General features: G+C 36.9%; 2 protein-coding genes across 3 annotated transcripts; both read left to right on the top strand.

Moving 5' to 3' along the window:
• The first annotated feature begins 2,410 nt into the window (after positions 1–2,410).
• Positions 2,411–4,456, top strand: LOC121995502. The gene is made up of 3 exons (XM_042549229.1): positions 2,411–2,621; positions 3,665–3,745; positions 4,281–4,456. The coding sequence occupies exons 1-3, from the start codon at positions 2,411–2,413 to the stop codon at positions 4,454–4,456; spliced, it is 468 nt and encodes a 155-aa protein (XP_042405163.1).
• Positions 4,457–5,702: 1,246 nt separating this feature from the next.
• On the top strand, positions 5,703–9,139 carry LOC121998736 (V-type proton ATPase subunit d2-like). 2 transcript variants are annotated; one of them, XM_042553776.1, is made up of 5 exons: positions 5,703–7,139; positions 7,228–7,313; positions 7,450–7,509; positions 7,596–7,644; positions 8,786–9,139. In XM_042553776.1, the coding sequence occupies exons 1-5, from the start codon at positions 7,071–7,073 to the stop codon at positions 8,876–8,878; spliced, it is 357 nt and encodes a 118-aa protein (XP_042409710.1). In that variant the 5' UTR covers positions 5,703–7,070; the 3' UTR covers positions 8,879–9,139. The 2 variants fall into 2 exon arrangements, 1 of the variants encoding a protein (XP_042409710.1); XR_006116559.1 differs by lacking the exons at positions 7,450–7,509; positions 7,596–7,644; positions 8,786–9,139 and having other exon boundaries at positions 7,228–7,318.
• The last annotated feature ends 14,840 nt before the right edge of the window (positions 9,140–23,979 follow it).

Here is a 23,979-nt window from a genome sequence, read left to right as displayed (position 1 = left end):
TTTTTTATCTAGCCCCCACAACTTATGGATTATTTCCATTAACTCTCCCTTCTAATTTTCAACCGTTACCATAAAAAAAATTACTAGAAAAAGTTTGAATTAAAATATTTAGTAAAAAATGGTGAGCTTAATTTGTACAGGTCATACATGAGTATCTTTCTATTTTAATCATTTTGTCAGTAATTTCTTAGAATTTGGGTTATAGGATGTGTGCATTCGAACTCTAATTTTCCCGACCAAGCCCAGGCATGATCATCACCTCCCTTTGAGTTTTCAATAATAATTTTTAGCAAAACCACTACGTGACCATATTATTATGACATAAATAAATTTGCTTCATTTTTGAGGACTTTTCAACTTGATTCTAGATCCTTGATTTGAACTTTTTTCGACATATGATTGTTAAAAATTTTGTCTACTCAATTTAACAATGATTTTAAGAATTTTGAAGCTTGATTCCAGCTTGTATTCGATCTGTAGGTGTCTTGAATAAAAATTTTACCTATTTGATTTAGTTTGATTTTCAACTCATGTATCGAACTAATATTATTTATTGCTTGATTTATTATTGTAGATTTTGAAATTATACGACTTTGAGGTAAAATACGATAACTGAAATTATATTGTTATTTGAGTTACGATGATATTTGAAGATGATGTTTATAAATTTTAAAGTTTAGATTTTTGGCCTAAAAATTTATTTTTATAAATTTTAGAAAAATAATTCATTGGTTATGATATTTGAAGATTGTAATTACATCGTTTGCTTATATATTGAATTTAATATATTTATTTAATTAATAGGTTAATCGAACTCTTTTCATTTTTACAGTAATAATGGAATAAATATTTTTAACTTATGAAACTTATTAAATTTTTATATTTTTAACAAATTCTATGATTCTCTACATTGGATGGGAGTAATAGGAAGTTCTCGAGCAAGGAGGAGAGCTCCATGGCTGTTGGGGACGCGGGCGCAAAGGATCCGTTCTCCAAGGGAGCGGGTACACTAGGGTTCGGTGGGACCCACCTTATGAGTTTAATCCTCTTTTCTTCGAGAACGGATCCTCTGTGCCCGCGTCCCCTGCGCCCGATCTCCCCTTGAGTCCTGTGCAGGTACCGGATGTCCAGTATGGCACGTCACCAAATAAGATCCGACTCGAAAACTTCCAGTTGTTCAAATTGGCGATCGCTTTGTCAATTTGCATACGTCAGCATGGACTTATATTTGTTTAGTTGTCTTATCTATTTCATGAGTGTACTTTGTTAATAAATTTAAACGATATAATTATCTTCTAAATCTTGCATTAACAAACTATTTTTTTTTTTAAAAGAAAAACAAATAAGGTAGCTTCGTAGACCGGTGCGCAGTTCATGATTCCAGAAAACGACTCCACTTTCGTTTAATCCGATGGGACGGGCGGTAACCTCACCGTACAATAACTGACTCCCCCAGCTAGGGTACCACACCACCGTTCATCATGTCCTCCCCGCAAAGGATCCCATCCGCGACCCACTCGAAGAAGTAAAGCCTGCAAACGACTCCATGTCCAGCCACGTGCGCACCGGCGAAGAGCTCGCGTCAGTCCCCGAGTAGTGAGCTACGTGGCACGGTCTCATAGCTTAGCGAAGGTGTCCTGTGGTCGCTGTATCTTGTTGAATCCTTCTGATACTTTGTTAGAGAGAGAGAGAGAGAGGGGCGCTCGGCGGCCGGCGAAGTCTGCTCCTTCGATGCATCGACGTAATCGGTTCCGATCATCTTCGGTGGTACCTCCGCCTCAGTTTCGTTGCTCCGTCTTCTTTCGTTGTGTTTTCTGTTCAATTTCGGTCATGCTTGACGAATTGTGCCCCCGTCCCTGCCTATTTCAACGGCAGCAGGCAATCAAGGACGCCGGAGTTATTGCCGACCTCAACGTGATGCGAATCATTAACGAGCCCACGGCTGCGGCCATCGCCTGTGGCCTCTACAAGAAGGGGAGCAGCTCCGACGAGAAGAACGTGCTGATCTTTGATCTAGAGGCGGAACCTTTGATGTCTCTCTTCTCACCATCGAAGAGGGCATCTTTGAGGTGAAGGCGACCGCCGGCAACACGCACCTCGACGGTGAGGACTTCGACAACAAGATGCTGAATCACTTCGTTCAAGAGAAAGCGTGGAAAATGCAAAGGGTATAAACGTAACCTTTGCGGTGGGAAGGGGATGTGTCAGAGGGTTGCCGAAAAGCACCGCTCTATGCATCATGTTCTGATACTACAGACTGGCATTTAAACGAAAGTGTATTCTGATTTTGTCAGATCGAAAAAGTGGAGGTGGTAATTTCTTGGCAGGCGTTGCAGGTGGAGTGGCTTTATAATTCAAGCATTGCGGATGATTTTGCTAGTGATTTGGAGGAGTTGAGAAGGATTTAGAAATGGCGAGCGAGAGCGAGATGGATTTGTACGCAGTCCTAACTGTTACAGCAGCACACGTAGCTGCTCAAGCCGCTGCCATAGCTCCTGCCGCCTCCGCCCCTCTCGCCGCCGCCGCTGCCGCAGCCGCCGCCGTCGCCGCCGCCGCTGCAGACCCGGCCGCCGCCCCCGCGCCCGCGTCCGCCGTCGCCTCCGCCCCCGCCCCCCCCTGCTGTCGCTCCTGTCGCCGGGGATGTCTTGGTCTACAAATATATTATTAATAACTGGTAGATCAACACCGCAGCATTCGGCAGTGAAGGGAAGAAGGAACGCCCGATGATAGAAAATACATATGAATTTAGAGGGAGTTATGACTATCTAATGTTGTTAATCGACCCATGTTATTTTATCGCCTCCATTTGGAAGAAGAAACGAGTAAAACATTGAGCTGCTCTCTGATTTATTTATTTTTTTCATTAAAAAAAATATTATTTGCCGTGTAGAGTTTATCTGTAACTAATAATTTAAATTTATTTACGAACAGAAAATCAGAAAAAATTTTCACGAAGAAAAATAAATAAAAAAAACAAACAAAAAAAATATGTTTGAAGTTGTTTCTTTAAGTTTTATCTGTTGTCAGCTACTGAATTGCTTAGTAGCTGTCACATGCTCAAGCTTAACTGACCGATAATTTTTTTTTTTTTTTTTTTGTTTTCTTGCAGATATGTTTGAATGAATATTCACTGTGCTTTTTTTTTGAAATTCTAAAGCATGCACCTCTAATAAATATGGTTGAAGTTTATTGAGTATTTCCCTGGGTTGAAGATGTATGGTTCTTGTGGGAGTTTTGTCTTGAAGGTAGCTAGCTATCTAGAGCAGGAATAATATTAGTAAATAATAGTAAACACATCATATGAATGGACCCTTAGTAATTAAATGCACAAAGATCATGGATAGATCATTAGAAGGAAGTGTGGCTTCTGATGTATCGGAAGAAGGTACAAATGGAATAAACAGATTAACAAAAAGAATTAGTGTGGTTAAACTTTTGTCTTATGCTGATGTATCAACTATCAATAAACAATAGTGAGGTTAAACCATCTCAGATGCATGATAGCCATTCAAAGGAGTTACATGGCACAGAATATAATGAATTATATATGAAGAATCAGTCATCTTTGAGCACTACAAGACTTAAGGATCTTGAGAAAGGAAATGCACAGTTCCTTCTATATTTTCTGGAAAATAAACAGATGATCCATCATTTTTCTATGCAGTACAAATTGATGAAAAGGAACGCTTGACCAAATTCTTCTGGGTAGATGGACAGTCTAAAAATGATTTTGCCTATCAGACGAGTATGTATGAACATATCTTTTGCAACATTTGTTGTTGGTGTGAATAATTATAAGAAAATTGTTATAGTTGGGAATGCATTACTTCTAGATGAGTCTGTAGGATTTTTCGTTTGGCTATTTAATATATACTTTTGTGGCTGCTATGTCTGGTAGAAAACCAAAAACAATTTTCACATATTGATGTGCTGAATTGTCCCAAGGGTTACTATCTCTTTCCCTCATGCATCCCATCGGTTTTGTTTATGGCATATATTAAAAATTGTTCCAAAAAATCATTCTGGGTTCAACCATGAACTCAACTTTCACAATGATTTTGAAGATTGGATATTTGGAGGTAGCTCTAAAGAAGTTATTGTTAGCTATGGGACAACTTGATTTCTAAACATGGTCTTGGAAGTAGTGTATGGTTGAAGGATTTGTACCTGAGCAGAGAGAAATGGGCTCTTCCTTACCTTAACAGTTCATTTTGTGCTACCATGATGACAAAACAATGGGCTGAAAGCATGGATAATCTCTTTGAGATTCATTTCTACAGGAAATGGCCTCTTCCAAAATTTATACTTGGAGGCCTTAACTCAACTACGTGAGAAGGAACTCATTGAAGATTATGAATCTAGGCAAACTAAACCTGCTTTATTGGTTGCAAATATACAGAATAAAGATGTGTTTGTTGCTAATGTAGCCTTTCTGATCTCTTTATTGCTAATGTAACCTTATTTGATTATGCCTAAACTAATATTGGTTTTGTCTTTTCCTAAATAAAAAGAAAAAAAAAAATCCTAATCATCGTGACCAGACATGCCTATTGACTTCTCTTTACTTTTGACTGTCACATTAGTCAACCTTCTTAACTTTGACTCAACTTGGGCGGTCCACTATATTCACTATATTAGTAGAAAAAATTCCTTCTACAATTAAAATTGCGCATAGTCGCACAGTGGTATATATTGGAATAAGACTAACTAAGATGATTGATTTTGATCCCTAACGATATAAAATCATTTTAGATCTTTCCATAGCTCTCGTCTTTTACATTTGCTACCGTTTAACTTGTAGGAGCTACAAAAACCTAACAAAGGAATTGAGTTAGAGTTTTAAGTTAAATTTAATATTTTCATCTCTTTTATGTGTAAGGTAGAATAAAAGACAGTATGGTATACAAAACTTTCCTGATTATGAGGAAAGATCTATTATTTTATATGATAGTAATTTTATTGTTATACCAAGACTACCCTTCTCCCTGATGTGTAAGGTAACTGGAGTAAAAAGATTTAAGCACTACTTGGAGCGGATCCCTACATAAAAGATGAGCAATCATTTATTCTTTGTTGATTGAGATATAAACGTTAAGCCATGTTATTGTGACTTAGAAGGAGAGACAATAGCCATTTAATCAAGAAAAAGATAGATTCTTTCAAGATGTCAAACTAAAATGAAAGCTACAACAACACTAACATCAATAAAGAAAACAAAGTTAACGCATGGTTAATTATTTTCAAACCCAAAAATATTATATTGCACTTTTTTTTGTTCCTTAGAATAAAGAAAAAACTTTTTAATGGTCGATCACTTTATTTAATTTAACATTATTTTCTCCATCGTTTGAACATCACATCATATTTGTGTGACATGATATATGAGAGAACTTTAAAAAGTAAAGTTTAAAAAATTTACGAATATACTGTTAATGTAGAAACCAAAGAATTAGTATAAATGAAAACAATATATTAAAGTTTATAATTATTATTATTATTTTAATTTCAAAATACAATGGTGAAAACTTATATTCATGGAAATAAAGGGCTAATTTGTAAAAGTAAATTATTAAGATTGCTTTGGGCTTTCATATGGATTCGTCCAGCGCATATAATGCTGCTGTGGGCCACAATCCCTCACGTAATGGCCCAATTTGGAAAGAGGTTTTAACTATCGATTTCGATCTCAATCGATCAGCAGCGTCACACCTCTCTCTGGCGGATGTTTTTTTCGCGTTCTTCGCATCACGATCGTGTGCTCAATCTTGCTTCGATCTTGCCCTAAATCATGACGCCTCTCCCCAATCGCGCGCAGAGAGCGAAGAAGCCACTGAGCGCGCAGCGGAGAGGAGGGCCGGTTGCTGTCGGATTGCTGGCTCTTCTTCTCGTCGGCATGATTCTTCTAGCCACCTCCATGAATTCTAATGGTTCGGCTGGATCACTGACCCAATCTGATAGGAAGAGCGAAAGGAATCATGTTGTTGCTGTTGCATCTGTTCGATCCCAACCTACCGCCGAATTCGTCAACAGGACCGAAGTCATATGGCAAATTCCCGAGTCCCCCCAGGCCGTCGTCTTCATAGCTCACGGTTGCAACTGCCGAGCTACTAATTTCTGGGATCGATCCGCTCATTGCCCCCACTGCGTCGGTCTTCCAGAAGACAGGCTGATTGTCCTCAATGCTCTAGGTCGCAGGTTCGCCGTCATCGCTGTTTCCAGCCTCGGAAGATGCTGGTCTATCGAGAAGGACGTCGGCATTGCTAAAGGGATACTACAATGGTGGATTGAGAACCACGAGCTCCAAAAGCTTCCTGTCACAGCTCTGGGAGCTTCATCTGGTGGTTATTTTGTTTCTGCGCTGGCAAAGGAGGTGAATTTTAGCAGCATAGCGCTCATGATTTCAGCTGGGGTGTTCGGTTCCATGGGCGTTCCAGTTGGGTATCCTCCCACTCTCTTTGTCCATATGCCTAAAGACTTGCGTGCAAAGAGGCTGATAGAGAAGAGCATGGCTTCGTTGAAGAAGAAGGGTGTTTCTGTTAAGGAGGTCAGGTGTCTGGAGTTCCCATTGACTCGTACGCTTTTGACGGAAAGGATCCCTGGTTTGGATGAGGCAGTATCTGCCAGTGTATTTGAGTTGTTTCAGGAGAAGGGTTTCATTGATGAGAGGGGATATTTGAAGAACGATGGACGAGCGACTCGGTGGAAGCAAGCTCTTAAGGAAAAGGATCCCTCAATGGAGAAGTATGAATGGCTTGATCATGTAGAGGAGGAGTTAAATCTTGCGTTTGCATACCATGAGATGACCAGCTTGCCTATTGGTGATATTCTCGACTGGTTTGAATCGCACATGTAGCCAGTGGCTGTGTAGTAAGCTGAAAGATATTTTGAGTTTGGACATCCGACAAAAATTTACCAGTTGAAAACAGTTTCTGGTGTCAAAATATCAAGAGTTTCAAAATGCTGTATGAGCATCACTGTAGTTTGATCTACACCAGGATAATTGGAAAAACATATACTTGTTTAATTGCAAAGACTTTATCTTTATTTGACTCTGTCAGGATTTGGATGATATGAATATAGAGATCATGAGGAATACCTTGTACAAGGCCTACCTTGATGATTTCTATAACTTCTGTCAGGTAAACAATGATGACATATCACAATATCTATGATTGATAAAGATAGTTTGTTCTACTACTTTTGGCTTAAACTGTTACATCAAAACAGAAACTAGGTGGAGCAACTGCTGAAATCATGCCCGACCTTCTTGCATTTGAAGTTGATAGAAGGGCTGTCAATATTACTATAAATAGGTGAGCCAAAATTAAACTTCAGATTATTCAAGTGGTGGCCATGTTCATCGTATTGTTTACCCAACACATTCATCAAAGTTAAAAAATTTGTAAGCATGAGATTTTTTGCTCATTAATTGAGGGCTTGGTTTTATAGCATTGGCACTGAGTTGACTAGAGATGATCGCCGGAAGCTTTATTCTAATTTCGGTTTGTTGTATGGTTTTCACCCTTCTATCATATAATCATTTAGCTTGTATTGGTTGTTTGCACTTTTCTTATAGATTTTTTTTTTCTTTACAGATATCCCTATGGCCATGAAGAACTTGCTATCTGTGAGGATATTGACCAGGTAAGATAGTTAAATTGCTTGTCGAATTAGATCATCTATTTCCAAAGTTTGAGTTTTAGGAAAAACTAATTTCTTTTATTTATAACACTCCCACAGAAGTTCGATTGGGCTGGATTTGCCTAAGTCCAATATGCCCACTTGGGTATAATATAGGGCATTGACAAGATTCCAGGACATGACTTGTTGTGATACTATTTTAAGCTATAAGGAAAAGCACTTGATCTATATTATTGTGTTGGTCTTACCATCCCTTACATTTTTTTGATGAAACACACTGACCTATCCTAGAAGATCAGAATTCAAAGTGTTGAGGAACCAATTTCAGTCCCAGACTCAAATGGCCATGCACTAATGCCAACTTGTGCCAACACAAGGTATAGGTCAGCATAGGTGAATAGCGCTGACTGGCATCAATTATTTATAGGGAGATTAAGTGACAAAAAAGGAGAGGGAATGAGTGTATCAATTGCTATAATGCCATGGTAGCTAGGATATGTTATAAAAGAAGTTTACCATTCATCTCAGTCACCACATATTACTTGTTGGGCCTTCCTTAATTCCTTTTCATCAACTTTGCCATTTGACAGTCACTGTCAACAAGAAACAAGACATCTAATTTGATTTTGCATTACACCATTGTGTTGCATTTTAATGTAGGTGGGGAATGGTGACATCTCATCCAAAAAGTGTCAAAATCACTCACATTCAGATGCATATTGCCTAAGTTGTATTAGTATCACAAAAGGCCAACCCGCTCTTTCTTGAAATGTCAATCATCTCATAAAGATCTAGGGATAAAAATATGTTAGTCATCTCATAGAAGGAATAGAGAAAGGGATGAAAGAAGTTATTTAAGTTGCATGAAGGAATAGGTATTGGGAAAGAAATAATTCTTGTTGTGTTTAATTGGAGAGAAGTATAGAAGCCGAAATTTCAGTTGGGGACTAAATCGTGCCTATCTGTCAAGGACCAGTTGGCATTTGTTGATCAACCAAGAAGGCTGGTTTTTCTTCCTTCCAGTTCCACTCTAATTTGGTGTAGACAATATAGCTTGTTGGAAGGAAATAAATTGTCACTTTATTTCTCTCTCATTTAAAGCAAGCACACCTTAAACATGATTGCATTTATATTTTTGTTTCAGGTCCGTGGTGTGATGGAAAAATATCCACCATACCAGTCCATTTTTGCCAAGATATCAGATGTTGGACAAAGCATTTTTATGAAGAGGAAGTAAAGAGACTCTGTTTGGCTTTTGAGCAGCAGCTAAGCATCATCCACCAATCGCTTGATAGGATAGATTAAAACTGATATTCATTAACTAATAAAGATAGTTATTCATTTTAAGATTGTGTGGCTTGCCTGATCCACCTGACTCTGAAATTTTTTTATTGTGAGTCTAGATGAATTTAGTCAATTTGCTTGCTCTCTAATTTTGTATTGACAAAAGGATATCACTAATTTTCCCCTAATTCCGATGTTAGTTGTTTATGCTCAACTTCTCAAACTTTTCCACCATCTTTGTATCTGGAGGATTTTGTCGATCCTTTTGGCCAAAGACACTTCTTTGACATGGCTATTTTATTCGGAGGGTGTGTTTTCCTTGATTTTACACGTACTGCGATTGCTCATACAACAGAACTTGGTTCACAAGAATCACACTGCATTTGTGTTAATAATCCAATTTGCTCGATATATGAATCTCTCATGGAATTGTAAGTTTGAGATAATTGAATTTTCTTCCTGTTTTCTTAAAAATACCAAATTGCAGAATTCTCTCTACATGCTTGTTTAATGGACGTTGTTCTTTTCGGATGTCTGGTGCAAAGTCTAGATAGATTAACGGGCTGACATGATAGTTGACACGAAGTCTAGACGGGTCGACGGGCTGATCGAACGTTTGTCAGGTAAGTTAAGGTAAGTCATTGGAAGAGAGTGACTTGGTGAGGACACGTTCCCAGTTAGGGAACTTAGACGCCGATCCAACTTAGAACAATTTAGGAAATCTAAGTTGAGATTTTGACTAGATTCTGGTCTCGGTGAGACAGAATCTAATTACTATTCTTTTGTCATAACTGTGCTAATACTTTGTTTTACAGGATAGTATAATTTGCATTTGCCTCAAATTAACATTTTCTTGCAAGAAATTGATTGCTGGAAAATGGGGGTCCGGGCGCCCGGAGTGCAAATCTTACCCCGTCGCAATCATCGCACGTGGAGCTCACTGGTTGGTTGGGTTACTTCACAGTCCAAGCGCCCGGAAGGGATCCGGGCGCCCGGAGCTTCCTATATAAGAAGGGTGAGCCCTGGAGCAACGAACAACAACATCTTCCAACGACTGCTCTACTGTGTTGTGCTCCTGCGATGCTGCTTCTCCGACGACCTGCTAAAGTTTTCTTTCTTTCATTATTGTCGATATCTTTCTTAATAGTTCTTGTACTCAATATTGTAATCTGATTTTGCGAACTATTAGTAATTTCTCAATGAAAGCACTCGACGAGTGCGAGCCTTGGAGTATGAGTCGACCAAAGCTCCGAACCAAATAAATTAGTTTGTGTTAGCATTATTTTACTTTTATTCTTCCGCCATGCTTACTCTAATTCGATACGATAAATTTTCGATCGCTATTCCCCCCCCCCCCCCCTCTCTAGCGCTTTCACGATCCATCACATGTATCGTCATACTAATGAGCATAGGAATGCTTTCAAACACATTTTAAGATATTTAGGTAGTACCATTGATCAAAACATTCTACTTCATCGTCAATCGTTTCTTACTGTACCTGTCTTTTTTGATGCAGTCTGGGTGAAAATAAAGATGATTTTACATCCACTATCATTTATATTGTCTATCTTAGATGAAATCCTATTTTCTAGAGCTTAAAAAAAATAACACATTGTTGTTCAATCCTCTACTGAAGCAGAATATTGCTCTGCCATGATCACGACTACCGAACTACGTTGGCAATCTTGTCTTCTCTTCTTGGCGAGCTTGACTTCTCTTCCTACAAAAAGTCGACTTGTCATCTACTACGACAATATGGATGTCACCAATTTCTATTATAGCCCGATGTTCATGCTTTCTTACAAATGTTCCGAAACTATTTTCACCGACTCAAACTCAAAGTTTATGATGTGTTTCTTGAATTACATGGTGAAGAAATGAGATTCAAATTTCTCTTACAATTGAATTCAAATGTACCTTCCATGAGGCCAAGGAAGCAACCGTCTCAGGGCCCGATCCAAGAAAGGGCCCATTTTTTTAATGATACCAAAAAAATATGAAAGACACGAACCCTAAATAACCACTAAACCCTATTCTCATGGCTCCGAGGCAAACATCGACACATGACTATGTTAAATAAGTGTGAATGGAGAAAGAGGTGGAAGAGAAGAAGCTCCATTGTGAATGAGACTTTAGTCCCACATTGGGAGTTTCAAAGTACTTTTGTTGGTTTATATTGATTCACATACATTGAGGATGTGAACAAATGTATAGGGAGAGGCTCTCTCTCACGCGTGGGTGCAAATCCAGGGCCCGGATTGCATTAAACCAAGGTGACTCGTGTGTGAGCGCGGCCTGTGCACACGAATGTCGGACCGGTCGAGGCAAAAACTTGCCCAAGTGGAGCAACCAACATTTTGCCACGTTAAGCTTTTTACAGCTATGAAATGGATGCATTAAATTCGAGATTAATGTAGAAGCAAAACGACCGAGGAATATTGAGTGAAACGGTGGGTGTTGCACTGCTCGATGAGTAATGGTCATTAATCGACCATTAACCCTAACATTGATCTTAGCTCCTATATAAGGAGGCTCTGATCATAGGCAGAAAAGAAAACACAGAAGAAACAAGCAGAAGTTCTCCACCTCATTCCCCTCCTCTGTCGTGCAACTCCTACTCGGCAGAGTGCCCGTGATAGCGATCAGGTTCCTCTCAGTTCGCCGTGATCACCAGTGCTTGGTGGAGTTCACGGTCAGACCGTTGTATCCTGGGAAACAGACGACCCGAGTAAGCCTCAAAGCACATCCGGAGGTGGGGGCGAATCTGTTTCAAGGAAACTGCGACTTGTAGGCCTTAGTCGATCCTCTCGGCCGACCTACCCGCTCGGCCGACCTACCTGCTTGGTCGACCCGACCTTCTCTCTGCCGACCTGACTGCTTGGTCGATCCGCCATCTGTTCAGCCGATCTGCCCTCTAGGCCGACCCGACTCCCGCTCGGCTGACCTGGCTTCCACTCGGCCGATATGACGTGCTCGCTCAGTCGATCCACCCATTCGATCGATCTGCCCTCTCGGTCTTTTCCCCTCTTGAGCTCAGTTGTTCGCCCGACCGACTCCTGTCTGCTTCGACTGATCTGTCGCCCGACCTGTCTGCTGCCCGGTCTACCTTCTGACAGACCTGCCTTCCCGACCCGTTTGCTTCGATCGGTCTGCCTCTCGCTCGACCGGTCTGCCTCCTGACAGACCTGTCTTCCTAATCTATCTGCCTCTTGCTCGGCCGGTCTGCTCTGCCCGACCAGCCTCGTGGTCTGCCCGACCTGCCTCTCTGATCTGACGAAGACTTTGCCCGATCGGTCATACTGCTCGGTCGACCTTTCTGATCTGCTACGCCCACCCGATCAACACAGTGCAGACTGCCTTCATCACTTGGCAGAAACCAACCTCTGCTGGCAGCCTGAGATCATCCGCTTAACTCTTTTCAACAGATAAGTGAATTTAAATTCGATATATTTAAATTCAACTAATACCCCGAAAAATCTCTGGCAAGATTGTTTGTAAGCCAACAATCTTGAAACAGATTCGATTCTGTTAAGATGGCCACGGAACAGAATGTTGAGGTGCAACAGACTCAACACGTGCAGGCCCCCTCCGCCCCAATTGGAACTATGCCAATTAGTCATGGAGAAAAGCCAGAGAAGTTCAGTGGACTGAACTTCAAGAGGTGGCAGCAGAAGATGCTCTTCTACCTGACCACGCTCAATCTGGCTCGGTTCTTGACCGAGGACCCTCCCAAGCATGCTGAGGATGCTGATGCGCAAACCATCAGTACAGTGGAGGCATGGACTCATTCTGAGTTTCTTTGCCGAAACTATATCCTCAATTGCCTTGCCGACTCGCTGTACGCTATGTATAGCATGAAGAAAACGGCTAAGGAGCTGTAGGAGTCCTTGGACAAGAAATACAAGACGGATGATGCAGGGGCAAAGAAGTTCAATATCTATCAGTATCAAGATTCAAGAAATGAAATTAAGGTAGCGTTTGGTTTGGGTGTAGGAATAAGAATGAGAATGGATTTGATAGACTGGAATGAGAATGGATTTAGCCATTCTAATGTTATTGCTTAGTTTATAAGCTGAGATTAAGTATGATTGTCAATACTATTATTTGAGTTTGTTAGAAGTTTGGAAATACAAATACAATAAATATCATATTTGCCCTTAAAATAAGTAATAATATTCCTATAAGGTTTATATATATTTTTATCTCCAAAATTATTTCTATGTTATTTTGTAATTATTTTCTTATTTATTAACTTGAAATATAATTTATTACCTTAGGTTTTAATTCCATATTCTATTTTTAGAAACATATTCCTAATAACTTGAAATATAATTTATTATCTTAGGTTTTAATTCCATATTCTATTTTTAGTTTGTTTCGTATTTAATTAAGTTTGTTATTTAATTGAATTTTGTATTTAGTTGAGTATTTTCTTTAAGTGTTTTAAAAATTTTAAAGGATATTTAAAATAATTTTCTAAAAGGATTTTTAACTGTTTTGAAAATAATTTTCAAAGATTTTAAAAAGAATTTTTAAAAGGGTTTTAAAATAATTTTAAATTTTTTTTTTCAAAATCATTTAAAAAAAGGTTTTAAAATATTTTTAAAAGAATTTTTAAAAAGATTTTAAAAGAATTATTAAAATATTTTTAAAATAATTTCTAAAAGTTTTTTTAAAAAAATAATATATTGTTAATTTACTTAATATTTTAGATTTAATTAACATTATTAAACCAAACAATTTAATTTCCTATTATTCCATTCCTTTCCAAACCCTAAATCCTACTTAACTATTTAAACCCCCTTTCCTTCCAACCCTACCATCCACCATGGATACCGATCGCGATCGCCGCGTTGTGGCCTTGGCAAACGCCGCCAAGGCCTACGCAGTCGCCGCCGTGGCGGCCTACAGAGCTGAACGCCTCGGCGTAGGCCACCTCGTTGGCGACCCAGCTGCCGCTGCCGCCGTGTCCTACAAAGCTGCCGTCGCGTCCTGCGCAGCTTTAACCACCTGTGAAGCTGACGACGCGGCCTACCCAGCTGCTGCCGTCCCCGTCCCCGTCGCTGTCTCCGACCCCATCGCCACACCCGTCCCCGTCCCCGTCCCCATCGCCGACCCTGCCGCCGACCCCGTCCCAGTCCCCGCCGCCGACCCCGTCGTCGTCCCCCGTCGTCCCCGTCGACAACCTCCCCGTCGACAACCCTCCCGCCGATGCCGCCGCCGCCGCTGATCCGTCGTCGTCGCTTTCATCTCATCACTTGTTTTAGCTTTGGTTAGCTTTTGCTAACGGCTGATAAAACTTTCTAAGTTGTTAGTTGCACATATGGTCTTACCATGGGGGTCATCGTCCCCTCTTTAGTTGACTATTTTTTATGTTCTTGATTTAGTATGTTTGCTAGTACTTCAACACCTATTCTATTGTTGTGGTTGTGTTGGCTTTCATTAGCCAACGAATGTTGCTGCTAAGTATCAAATGCTCAAGCTTAACTGACCGATAATTTTACTCTTAATAGCATTCCTAGCTATTAAGAGTAAAAATTAATTAGTTTGCTACATGCAAATTTAGATTTCTATAACAATGTACTTAAATTAGAAATGTTATTGATCAATGCTATTTTTAAACTCTTTCTAGCTACCTGAGTTCATGGTGTCAGCCAATTGTCCAAGGCTTTAAGCCCAGCCAGATAGCAGAAACTAATCCAAAAATATAACAAGGCACCGCACGCACTGTGAATTCGAAGGAAACAAACCATCTCAGATATGAGTAATTGAAATTATCAAAAGTGAAAAATAGGGCCTAGATCAAATAGCTCAGTAATTCGTCTTCAGATTATATAAAAAAAGGATAAATCACATCACAGGGTTAATTTATATCCGACCGTCAAATAACTAAGGGATTTTTTTCGAAAGCATGTATCCGTCCGTCGGAAATTAATCTCTTACTCCATTTTAACATATCTATCACCCTCTAACCAATTGAGTATCCCTTGAGAACAACTCTACAATTAATTCGTGCATCTACTTTGAATGGTGTTTGAGTTTCCATCCAACTTGCCTAGCTATTTTGAATCAATTTTGGTTTGGTTCAGTTGGATTCGGTTTAATTTGTTTAGTAATTGAGAGACAGTTTTTTTTGGAACTGGTTGAATCCTAACTTAAGCCAAGATGTTGCGCTAATAGATGTTGTGTTAAATTAGCCCATTGAAAAAAATAATAATAAATAGCCAGATTTGGTAACAATAAATTTGGCACGCTGAAAAAATTTCAATCATAGCTAAGAATGACCATAGCCCCAGGGATTTAACATCAATGATATCTGATAAAATAATAACTTCAAATTAATGATTTATTATGATAATGTCGGAAAAAAACTTTTATTTATATTAAAAGAATCATAAAATAGTAAATTGAATCATCCATTTAAAAGGGTAGATATGGATAACCAAGACTCTACTTTTTTTTAATAAATAAAAAAATAATAATCTCAGTTAATTTCATTAATTATTTTTAGGATGATTAATTTGATCCCACAAAAATTTTTCATCGATCATCAGAATAAATCAGGAAGCATACGTGACGACTAATCCAGAAACCCAACATGTCATCATGCAATATATGTTTCTTTCGCTGTCTTACAAAAATATTGACAACCACCACTTATATCCACTACCACTCCATGCCATCATGCAATCAAAAAACATTCAAGAATTTCTCCCACAATGAAAACAAGGAACAAGAAACCCCATCGACCTTTTAACTTTTAGATACGATGAACTCTATCGTAAAAAGATTTAAAGCTTTTAATAGCTGTTCAGAGAGGTTAAACTAGTATGTGAAACATAGAATGATCTAAGATATTTAGGACTTAATTTAAGATTTCAAATACTTCACTATAAATCTAGGCTTTAAATAAATAGATTGATCAATTTAAATATTCTAGTTAATAACAAATTAGTTAGAAACTAAAATTCAATTTGATTAATCGGAGTCAGTAGCTACTATCTTCTATTTAAATATTATTTTATAGATATTTTTATTCTCTTTGAAATATTTTCAAAATTTATGCATTTTATATCTACTTTGACTTTAGGATATATTTAATTAAGGGAGATGAATCCATCAATTTTAGCTACTTTCAAAATTAATTTTCAAAAACTTTTCAAAATTTCCTTAGATTTTTTCCCAAAACTCTCTCTCACAATTTTTAAAAAATTTTCAAACTAATTTTTGAAAAATAGTTTTAAAATTTGTACTTAAAAAATATTCAAAGCGGCGGGGCTTGCAAGGCTAGCTGGGCCGGTGGGCCTACAGGGCCGGCGAGGCTTGCACGGCTGACAGGGCAGGGTCTTGTAGGCCAACCGGCCCGACCGGCCTTGTCGGCCCTGTTGCTCCACTAATATAATATTTTTTTGACCGTCCTCTCCGTATTAGGGTTTAGCATCTAGAGAGACCTTCCACTTCAGTGTTTGATAGAGGTGATGTTGGGCAGAAAAACATTAATGTATATGTTAAAAAACTATGGGAAACATTTTTTGTTCGCCGGCTCTTTCAATCATTAGAAAAGGTTCGTCTCTTATTTTTCTCAAATTTCTATGGTGAAAGTGTGTAGATGATAGACTTTTTAGATGCTCTCCTTTCTCCATGCTTCGTTCAATTTGCTCAGCCAACAAGAGAGAGGAGAATGACGCTTTTATATGCCTTTACATAAGAAAGTTATTAGGCTTATAGTCAGTTTGTTCCGAGCACTCAGCATCACATAGCACCAAACGTCTCCGATCACTCAGTGTAGGGGTGTAAACGAATCAATTCGAGCTGAATATGAAGAAAAATCTAAGGCTCAAATTCAACTCGAATTAGTTATATTCGACTTCGATTTCGATTCGAAGCTCGAAAAATTTAAAATTTTTTGCTCGAATTCGGCTTGAATCAGAGCTCGGGTTCAAGTTCGACTCGAAAGATTTGAACATGTTCTAGAGCTATTCGAACTATTGCTCAAAAATAAGTACTCGAAAGGCTCGAAATATATTTATTTAATATATAATTATATTATATTAATAAAATATTAAGGCTCATGAGCGGCTCGCCAATTATCGAACTAAATAATTTGGGCTCGAGTTCGGCTTAAAAAAAAGTTTGAACAGGTTCGAGTTCAACTCAAATTCAATAAGTTCCAATACGAATCAAATATTTATCGAGCCGGCTCGAAAAGCTTGTGAATCGACTCGATTCGTTTACACCCCTAACTCAGTATCATAGGGCACCGAACATGTCTTAGCACCCAATATCATAGAACACTAAATATCTTCGAGCACTCTGTATCCCAGGGCGCCGAACATATCCGAGCACCCAATATCCCAGAACATTGAACATCTCCAAGCACCCAATATCTCAGGGCATCGAACATGTCCAAGCACCCAATATCCAAAACATCTCGAAGCACCCAGTATCCCAAGACACTGGACATGCCCGAGCACCAAGTATCCCGGGGCACCGAACATGTCCAAGTACCTAATATCTCCATACACCAGACGACTTAGAACTATTCTATTAGGTTTATTACTTTCCCAGCGCAGTTACATTGCTAACCTTCTTGTTCATACCAAAATGATAGATGCTCGTCTAGTTTCCACACCACTACTTTCCATGCGTACTCTTACACTTTACGCCAACATAATTCTCTCTGATCCGTCTGAGTATTGTACTATAGCATATAGTCTTTAGTACTTATCTCTTACTCGTCCTGATATTGTTTATGTGGTTAACAAGTTATCTTAGTTCATGTTGTTGGTGCGGTTAGCACTAACGGTTTAACTCAGGTTTTGATGAATGACAAAGTAGGTTAAGTTAGTTTCATAGTAATCTAGCACTTTGACGAAGTGTGTAGGAGAAGCCCAACTAGGTCGACGGGCCGACCGGATAGCTGGCACGAAGCTCAGCTAGGTCGACGGGCCGACCGAATAGTTGGCACGAAGCCCAAACTAGTCGACGAGCTGACCAGATGTCTGGCACGAAGTTCAGATTGGTCGACGGGCTGATCAGATATCTGGCATGAAGTCCAGCTAAGTCAACGGGCTAATCTGATAGTCAGCACGAAGTCTAGACTGGTTGATGGGTTGACCGGACATTTGGCAGGTAAGTTAAGATTAGTCACTGGAGGGGAGTGACTTGGTGAGGACGCATTCCTGGTTAGGGAATTTAGGCGCCGATCTAACTTAGAACCATTTCGAAAATCTAAATTGAGATCTTGACTAGATTCCAGTCTCGGTGAGATGGAATCTAATTACTATTCTTTTGCCATAACTGTGCTAACAATTTGTTTTGCAGGATAGTATAATTTGCATTTACTTCGGACTAACATTTTCTTACAGGAAGTTGATTGCTGGAAAATGGGGGTCCGAGCACCCAGAGTGCAAATCTTATCTCGAGCTCACTGATTGGCTGGACTACGTCACAGTCCAAGCGCCCGGAAGGAATCCGGGCGACTGGAGCTTTCTATATAAGGAGGGTGAGCCCTGGAGCAACGAACAACAACAACAACGTCTTCCAACGACTGCTCTACTGCGTTGTGCTCCTGTGACGTTGCTTCTCCGACAACCTGCTAAAGTTTTCTTTCTTTCATTATTGTTGGTATCTTTCTTAATAGTTTTTGTATTCAATATTGTAATCTGATTTTGCAAACTATTAGTGATTGCCCAACCAAAGCACTCGACGAATGCGGGCCTTGGAATAGGAGTCGACCAAGGCTCCGAACCAAGGAAATTGGTTTGTGTTAGCATTATTTTGCTTTTATTAATCTTCCGCTTTGCTTACTCTAATTTGATACGATAATTTTTCGATCACCATTCACCCCCCCCCTCCTCCTCCTCCTCTAGCGCTTTCACGATCCAACAAGTGGTATCAGAGCAGGTACCGCTCTGACTTGGTGCAACCACCAGTCAGACAAAGGGGTGAAATTCTTTTTTATTTTTTCAGCTTTAAGTTTTATGTTATAATACAAACTGGAATCATTACCTTTTTGGAAGTTTTTTCGTAGCAATTAAGATGAACTGGTGCAACACCAATTCAGTTTTAGATTCTTTTTAATTTAATACTGCACTACTAATCCAAGACCAAGTCTTGGGATTCCTCTCCTCATTTTCTTGTGTGTAAGATATATGCCCTAAACGAAGATATAGCACTGTTCATCCCCCTCTATTCAACGGTGACGACTTTCCCTACTAGAAGAAGCGAATGGAGGTCTATCTGAAGACCAACTTCGACCAGTGGTTTAGCGTCACCAGAGGCTACAAGGCGTCGATCAACAACTCCAGAAATCCACTGGACCTAGAACTATGGACTCCGGACATGAGAAAGAAAGTCTCGACGGACTTTAAAGCCCTCAACACACTGCAATGTGAGCTGATGAGGGAAGAGCTGAACCGAGTGGGTCCACACCAAAATGCAAAGGAATTATGGGACAAGGTGGTCGAACTACACAAAGGAACGAACGACTCCAAGGTAACTAAATGTGACATTCTTTTAAATAAACTGTTTAATATTAAATGCAGGAAGGAGAAATGGCAAGTCAGCTCCATGAGAGGATCAAAGACATCCTCAACGGACTTCACGCGAAAGATCACCAAATGGAGAATCACGACTTAATCAGGTTCACTCTAAATACGTTTCCTCGAAATGCAATGTGGGCATCCATCGTGGATGCCTACAAGATTTCGAAGAATCTTTCTAAGTTGAAATTAGACGAGTTGTTTTGCAAACTTGAGTTACACAAGCAGACTAACTCCAGAACCGAGAAAGGTATCGCTTTGTTTGCAGGTTCCTCCAAGGAAAAGACAACCAAGAAGAATGCTCTCAAAGTAACATAGGGTGACTCGTCTTCAAAAGAATCAAAGGTTGAAGATCAGAAGCACCAAAGTCACCTCGCGCTAATGGCCTGCAAATCAGAGGACGAATCGGAAGATGGGTCCAAACCTGAAACAAGCCACGAGTCCGTACTTGTTTCCAAAGGTCCCGAGAAGTATCCCTTAGTTTAAATAAGAAATTTTTTAAAGTCATTGCATGTTTAGATAGAAAGTTAACTATAATTGAAAACGAAAATAAAATGCTCCTTGTGGAAAACCAAAACCTCAATGAACAAATCACGAATTCTAATCCAACTCAAGATTTAACACTTGAGGAGGAAAATTCAACACTGAAAATAGAAATAAATAAATTAAAAGGGCTTTTAGAGAAATTTACAACTAGATCTAAAAATTTAGATCTTATATTAAATAATCAAAAAGTTGTTTACAATAAATCTGGACTTGGATCTAAGTCGAATTCAAATAAGTCGTTTATATCTCTAATAACTCAACACAAACAACAAATTAAAGCTTGGGTTCCGAAAATATGCTTAACCATGCAAGTAGGAATTAACTAATATTATATACCCAAAGATAAAATATACTATGTAAAATCAAATAAACTAAATCAAAAGCCAAAATACAAACCTAGACCAACTAAACCAAAAATAAACTATTTTAGAACCTACCAAAAATCAGACTATCATCAAGTTAAATACAATTATAAAAGTAATCGACATAAACCCAAAACTAAAACCTAAATCGGATCAATAATTTAAGGAGAGGCTCTAGAATAGCTGATACCTCCAAAACTAACCTACTCGACAGGGTAATCAAAAACTAATCTACCCGGCAAGGTAATTAGGACTAGTTTAAAAAAGGACAATAGTTTAACTTGACTTACGGTACTGGTGAAGTTTTGTATGATAGTACGTTAGAAAAACTCTGTTGATGCATGTCTAGGAAGATATGACTTCGACGTGGTGCATTTGGCTTAGTGGAACTAACCGAAGTTACCCCTTACGGATCCTAACTAGTTAGACCAAAGTTTTATACTAAGTTCAGTGGATAGGACTATTTAGAAAACCTCGAAGGCATGGTTACTCTAATGATGTTCATGTGACTCACCAACCCAGAAATTTATCCAAAGAATACCTATTTGTTGAGCTCAAAGTTAAATCTGAATCCAACACAAAGTTAAAGTGTTAAACCAAACCCTAAAAATTAAACTTAACTTCATCTCAAAAAAATTATAGATTTCCCTAATTGAAAATATATATCTGTTGAAATAACTAAGGACTTCAAATCGAACCAAATCGAATCGAATCAAATCAAATTGAATCAAATCAAATCAAATCGAATAGAATAAAAGAAAATTTAAATTAAATTCAAATAAATTAAAATAAAATCAAAATTAAATTAAAATTAAACTTATAATTAAATTAAAATTAAAACTAAAATTAAATTAAATTATATTATATTAAACTAAAATTAAAATTAAATTAAAATTAAAATTAAATTAAATTCAAATAAATTTAAAAATTAATTTTAAATTAAAAATAAAATAAATCAAATTAAATTTAGCTTAAAATTAAATTAAAAATTCAATTTCCAATTATTTTAATAGTTAAATTATTTTCAATTAACTTAAAAAAATTATTTTCACTTAAAACTTTATTTTAAAATTAACTTAAAAGATTTATTTTTAAAATTATTTTATCTTAAAAATTATTATAACTTTAAAAAATTATTTTAAAATTTATTTTTACTTAAAAAATTATTTTAAAATTAACATAAAATTTTATTTTAAAAATTAGTTTAACTTAAAAATTATTTCAAATTTTAAAATTATTTAAAAGTTCTTTTTACATATAAATTATTTTAAAATTAATTTAACTTTAAAATTATTTTGAAATTATTTATAAAAAAAATATTTTAAAAATTAGTATAACAAAAAAATTATTTTAACTTAAAAATTAATTTAAACTAAGAAATATTTTAAAATTTAATTTAGCTTAAAAATTACTTTAAAATTTATTTTAACTTAAAAATTATTTTAACTTAAAAATAATTTGAAAAAAATATTTTCACTTAAAATTTTCTTTAAAATTATTTTAACTTAAAAATTATTTGCAAAATTATTTTAACTTAAAATTTTTTTTAAAAATTATTTTTAAAAAAAAATATTTTTTTTTTAAATTTTATTTTAACATAAAAAAATTTTATTCTAGAAATTCTTTTAACATAAAAATTATTTTAAGCTAATTTTTTTTAAGTTTTTAAAAATAAAAATGTAGTTAACTTAATTTTTTTTTAATTCATTTTTTAAATTTTAATTAAATTAAACTAATTAAATTTAATTAAACTAATTAAATTATGTTAAACTTAAAACTTAAATTAAGTTAAAAATTCAACTTTAAACTTAAAATTTAAACTTAAAATTATCATTAAAATTAAACTTTAAAGTTAAATTAAAATTAAAATTAAATTAAGTAAAATTTAAAATAAACCTAAACTTAAAATTAAAATTAATCTTAAAATTAAAATTAATTCTAATCTATATTACTTAACTTAAATTTCAACCAAAATTAACAATTTGAAATTAACAACTTATTTAATTTACTTAATTCCTAATCTTAATTAAAAAAAATTAACCTAACCTACTTATCACTTAACTTGTTTAAAAGATTAATTAATCTATTAATACACTCAATCAAAATCATGTTTAAAATTCTTTTTATAAATTTTTTATATAAAAAATCTTTTAAAAATTATTTTAAAAATCCATTAAAATACTTTTAAAAATCCTTTAAAATTATTTTAAAATACTTTTAAAAAATATTTTTAAAATTATTTTTAAAATACTTTAAAAATACTTTTAAATTATTTTAAAATCCTTTAAAATTATTTAAAAAATTCTTTTAATTACTTTAAATTATTTTTAAAATACTTTTAAAAAATTATTTTTAAAATACTTTTAAATATTATTTTGGAAAATTATTTTAAAAATACTTTTAAAATTATTTCTAAAATCCTTGAAAATTATTTTTAAAAGTCATTTTAAAATTATTTTAAAAATTCTTTTAAAAAATAATTTAAATCAAAATTAAATTAACCTAAACTTTAAATTTAATTAATCAAATAATAATAATAATTTAAATTTATTTATTTAGTCTAACCTTATTTAAGAACTAAGATTGATCATTAGTATCTTGATTTAACTTAATCAATTTTATTCTAAATCATTTTAAATCAAACTTGATTTTACATTAAAACATTAATTAAAATTTTTACTACTTTATCTTAATTAAAGAACCTCAAAATTACTTAACTTGGCTTAATAACTTTAACTCAATTAATACTTAAATTAAATCTAAAAACAAAAAAGTGAAATAAATGAAAAATTATATTATAACTAAATGATTCGGCGGTAAGAATGGGGGACCCACAGATGGGGTCCCGTCCGAGCAGAACCAGAGATTACGCAGCCAAAGGTTTGGGTTTCTGACGCCAAAGCAGAAGAACCGGAGCCGAATGGCCGAGCGGAGGTGTCCGCTCGGCCGGAATCGTGGCGAGGGAACAGTGGTTAGCCGAGTGGCCTATTCGATCGGCTCGGGATATGATATGTCAGCAAAGGCATGATGATTAGACTGTACGCAAGATGACACTATTAAAGGCCCCACCATCACGTCACGGACAGGTTGATACAGTAGCAGTATGGTCTTATGGATGCCCTTCTGACAGGCCCACACCTAGGCATGGTCGAAAGCAGGTGATTGCTTCGATTGGTGTGCCCAGGCTCCTTCGAGAGGTCTATATAAAGCCTCCATTTCTTCAACCGGAGGTACACAAGTCTACATTTTCTAAGCCACTTTCTTATTCCTTCGCCTAACTTGAGCGTCGGAGGGCCGTCGCCGGGACACCCCCCCGGCTCGGTTTTGTTGCAGGTTCGCCGGAGCACTCGAGGATACAGCAGGGAGCGCCACATCCCCAGCGTCCATTAATCCTGGTTCGGACAGGATCAATTTGGCGCCGTCTATGGGAACGCACCTGCATCCGAGTAGAGGCAATGGACGAGGCTGGAAGACTACATACCGTGGCACTCTCACAAGAAGAGTTTGATGCTATAGTCGAGGCGAGGGCAGCCAAGACAGTGGCGCAGCAAAAGGAGAAAGCACAGGCTGAGCGAGCGCAACAGCAAACAACCTCGGCTTCA

Source organism: Zingiber officinale, chromosome 6A (assembly GCF_018446385.1).
Source record: "Zingiber officinale cultivar Zhangliang chromosome 6A, Zo_v1.1, whole genome shotgun sequence".
In the NCBI taxonomy this organism is placed as follows: domain Eukaryota; kingdom Viridiplantae; phylum Streptophyta; class Magnoliopsida; order Zingiberales; family Zingiberaceae; genus Zingiber; species Zingiber officinale.
Note: the sequence above shows the minus strand (reverse complement) of the source record. Positions and strands in the feature narration are given on the sequence as shown.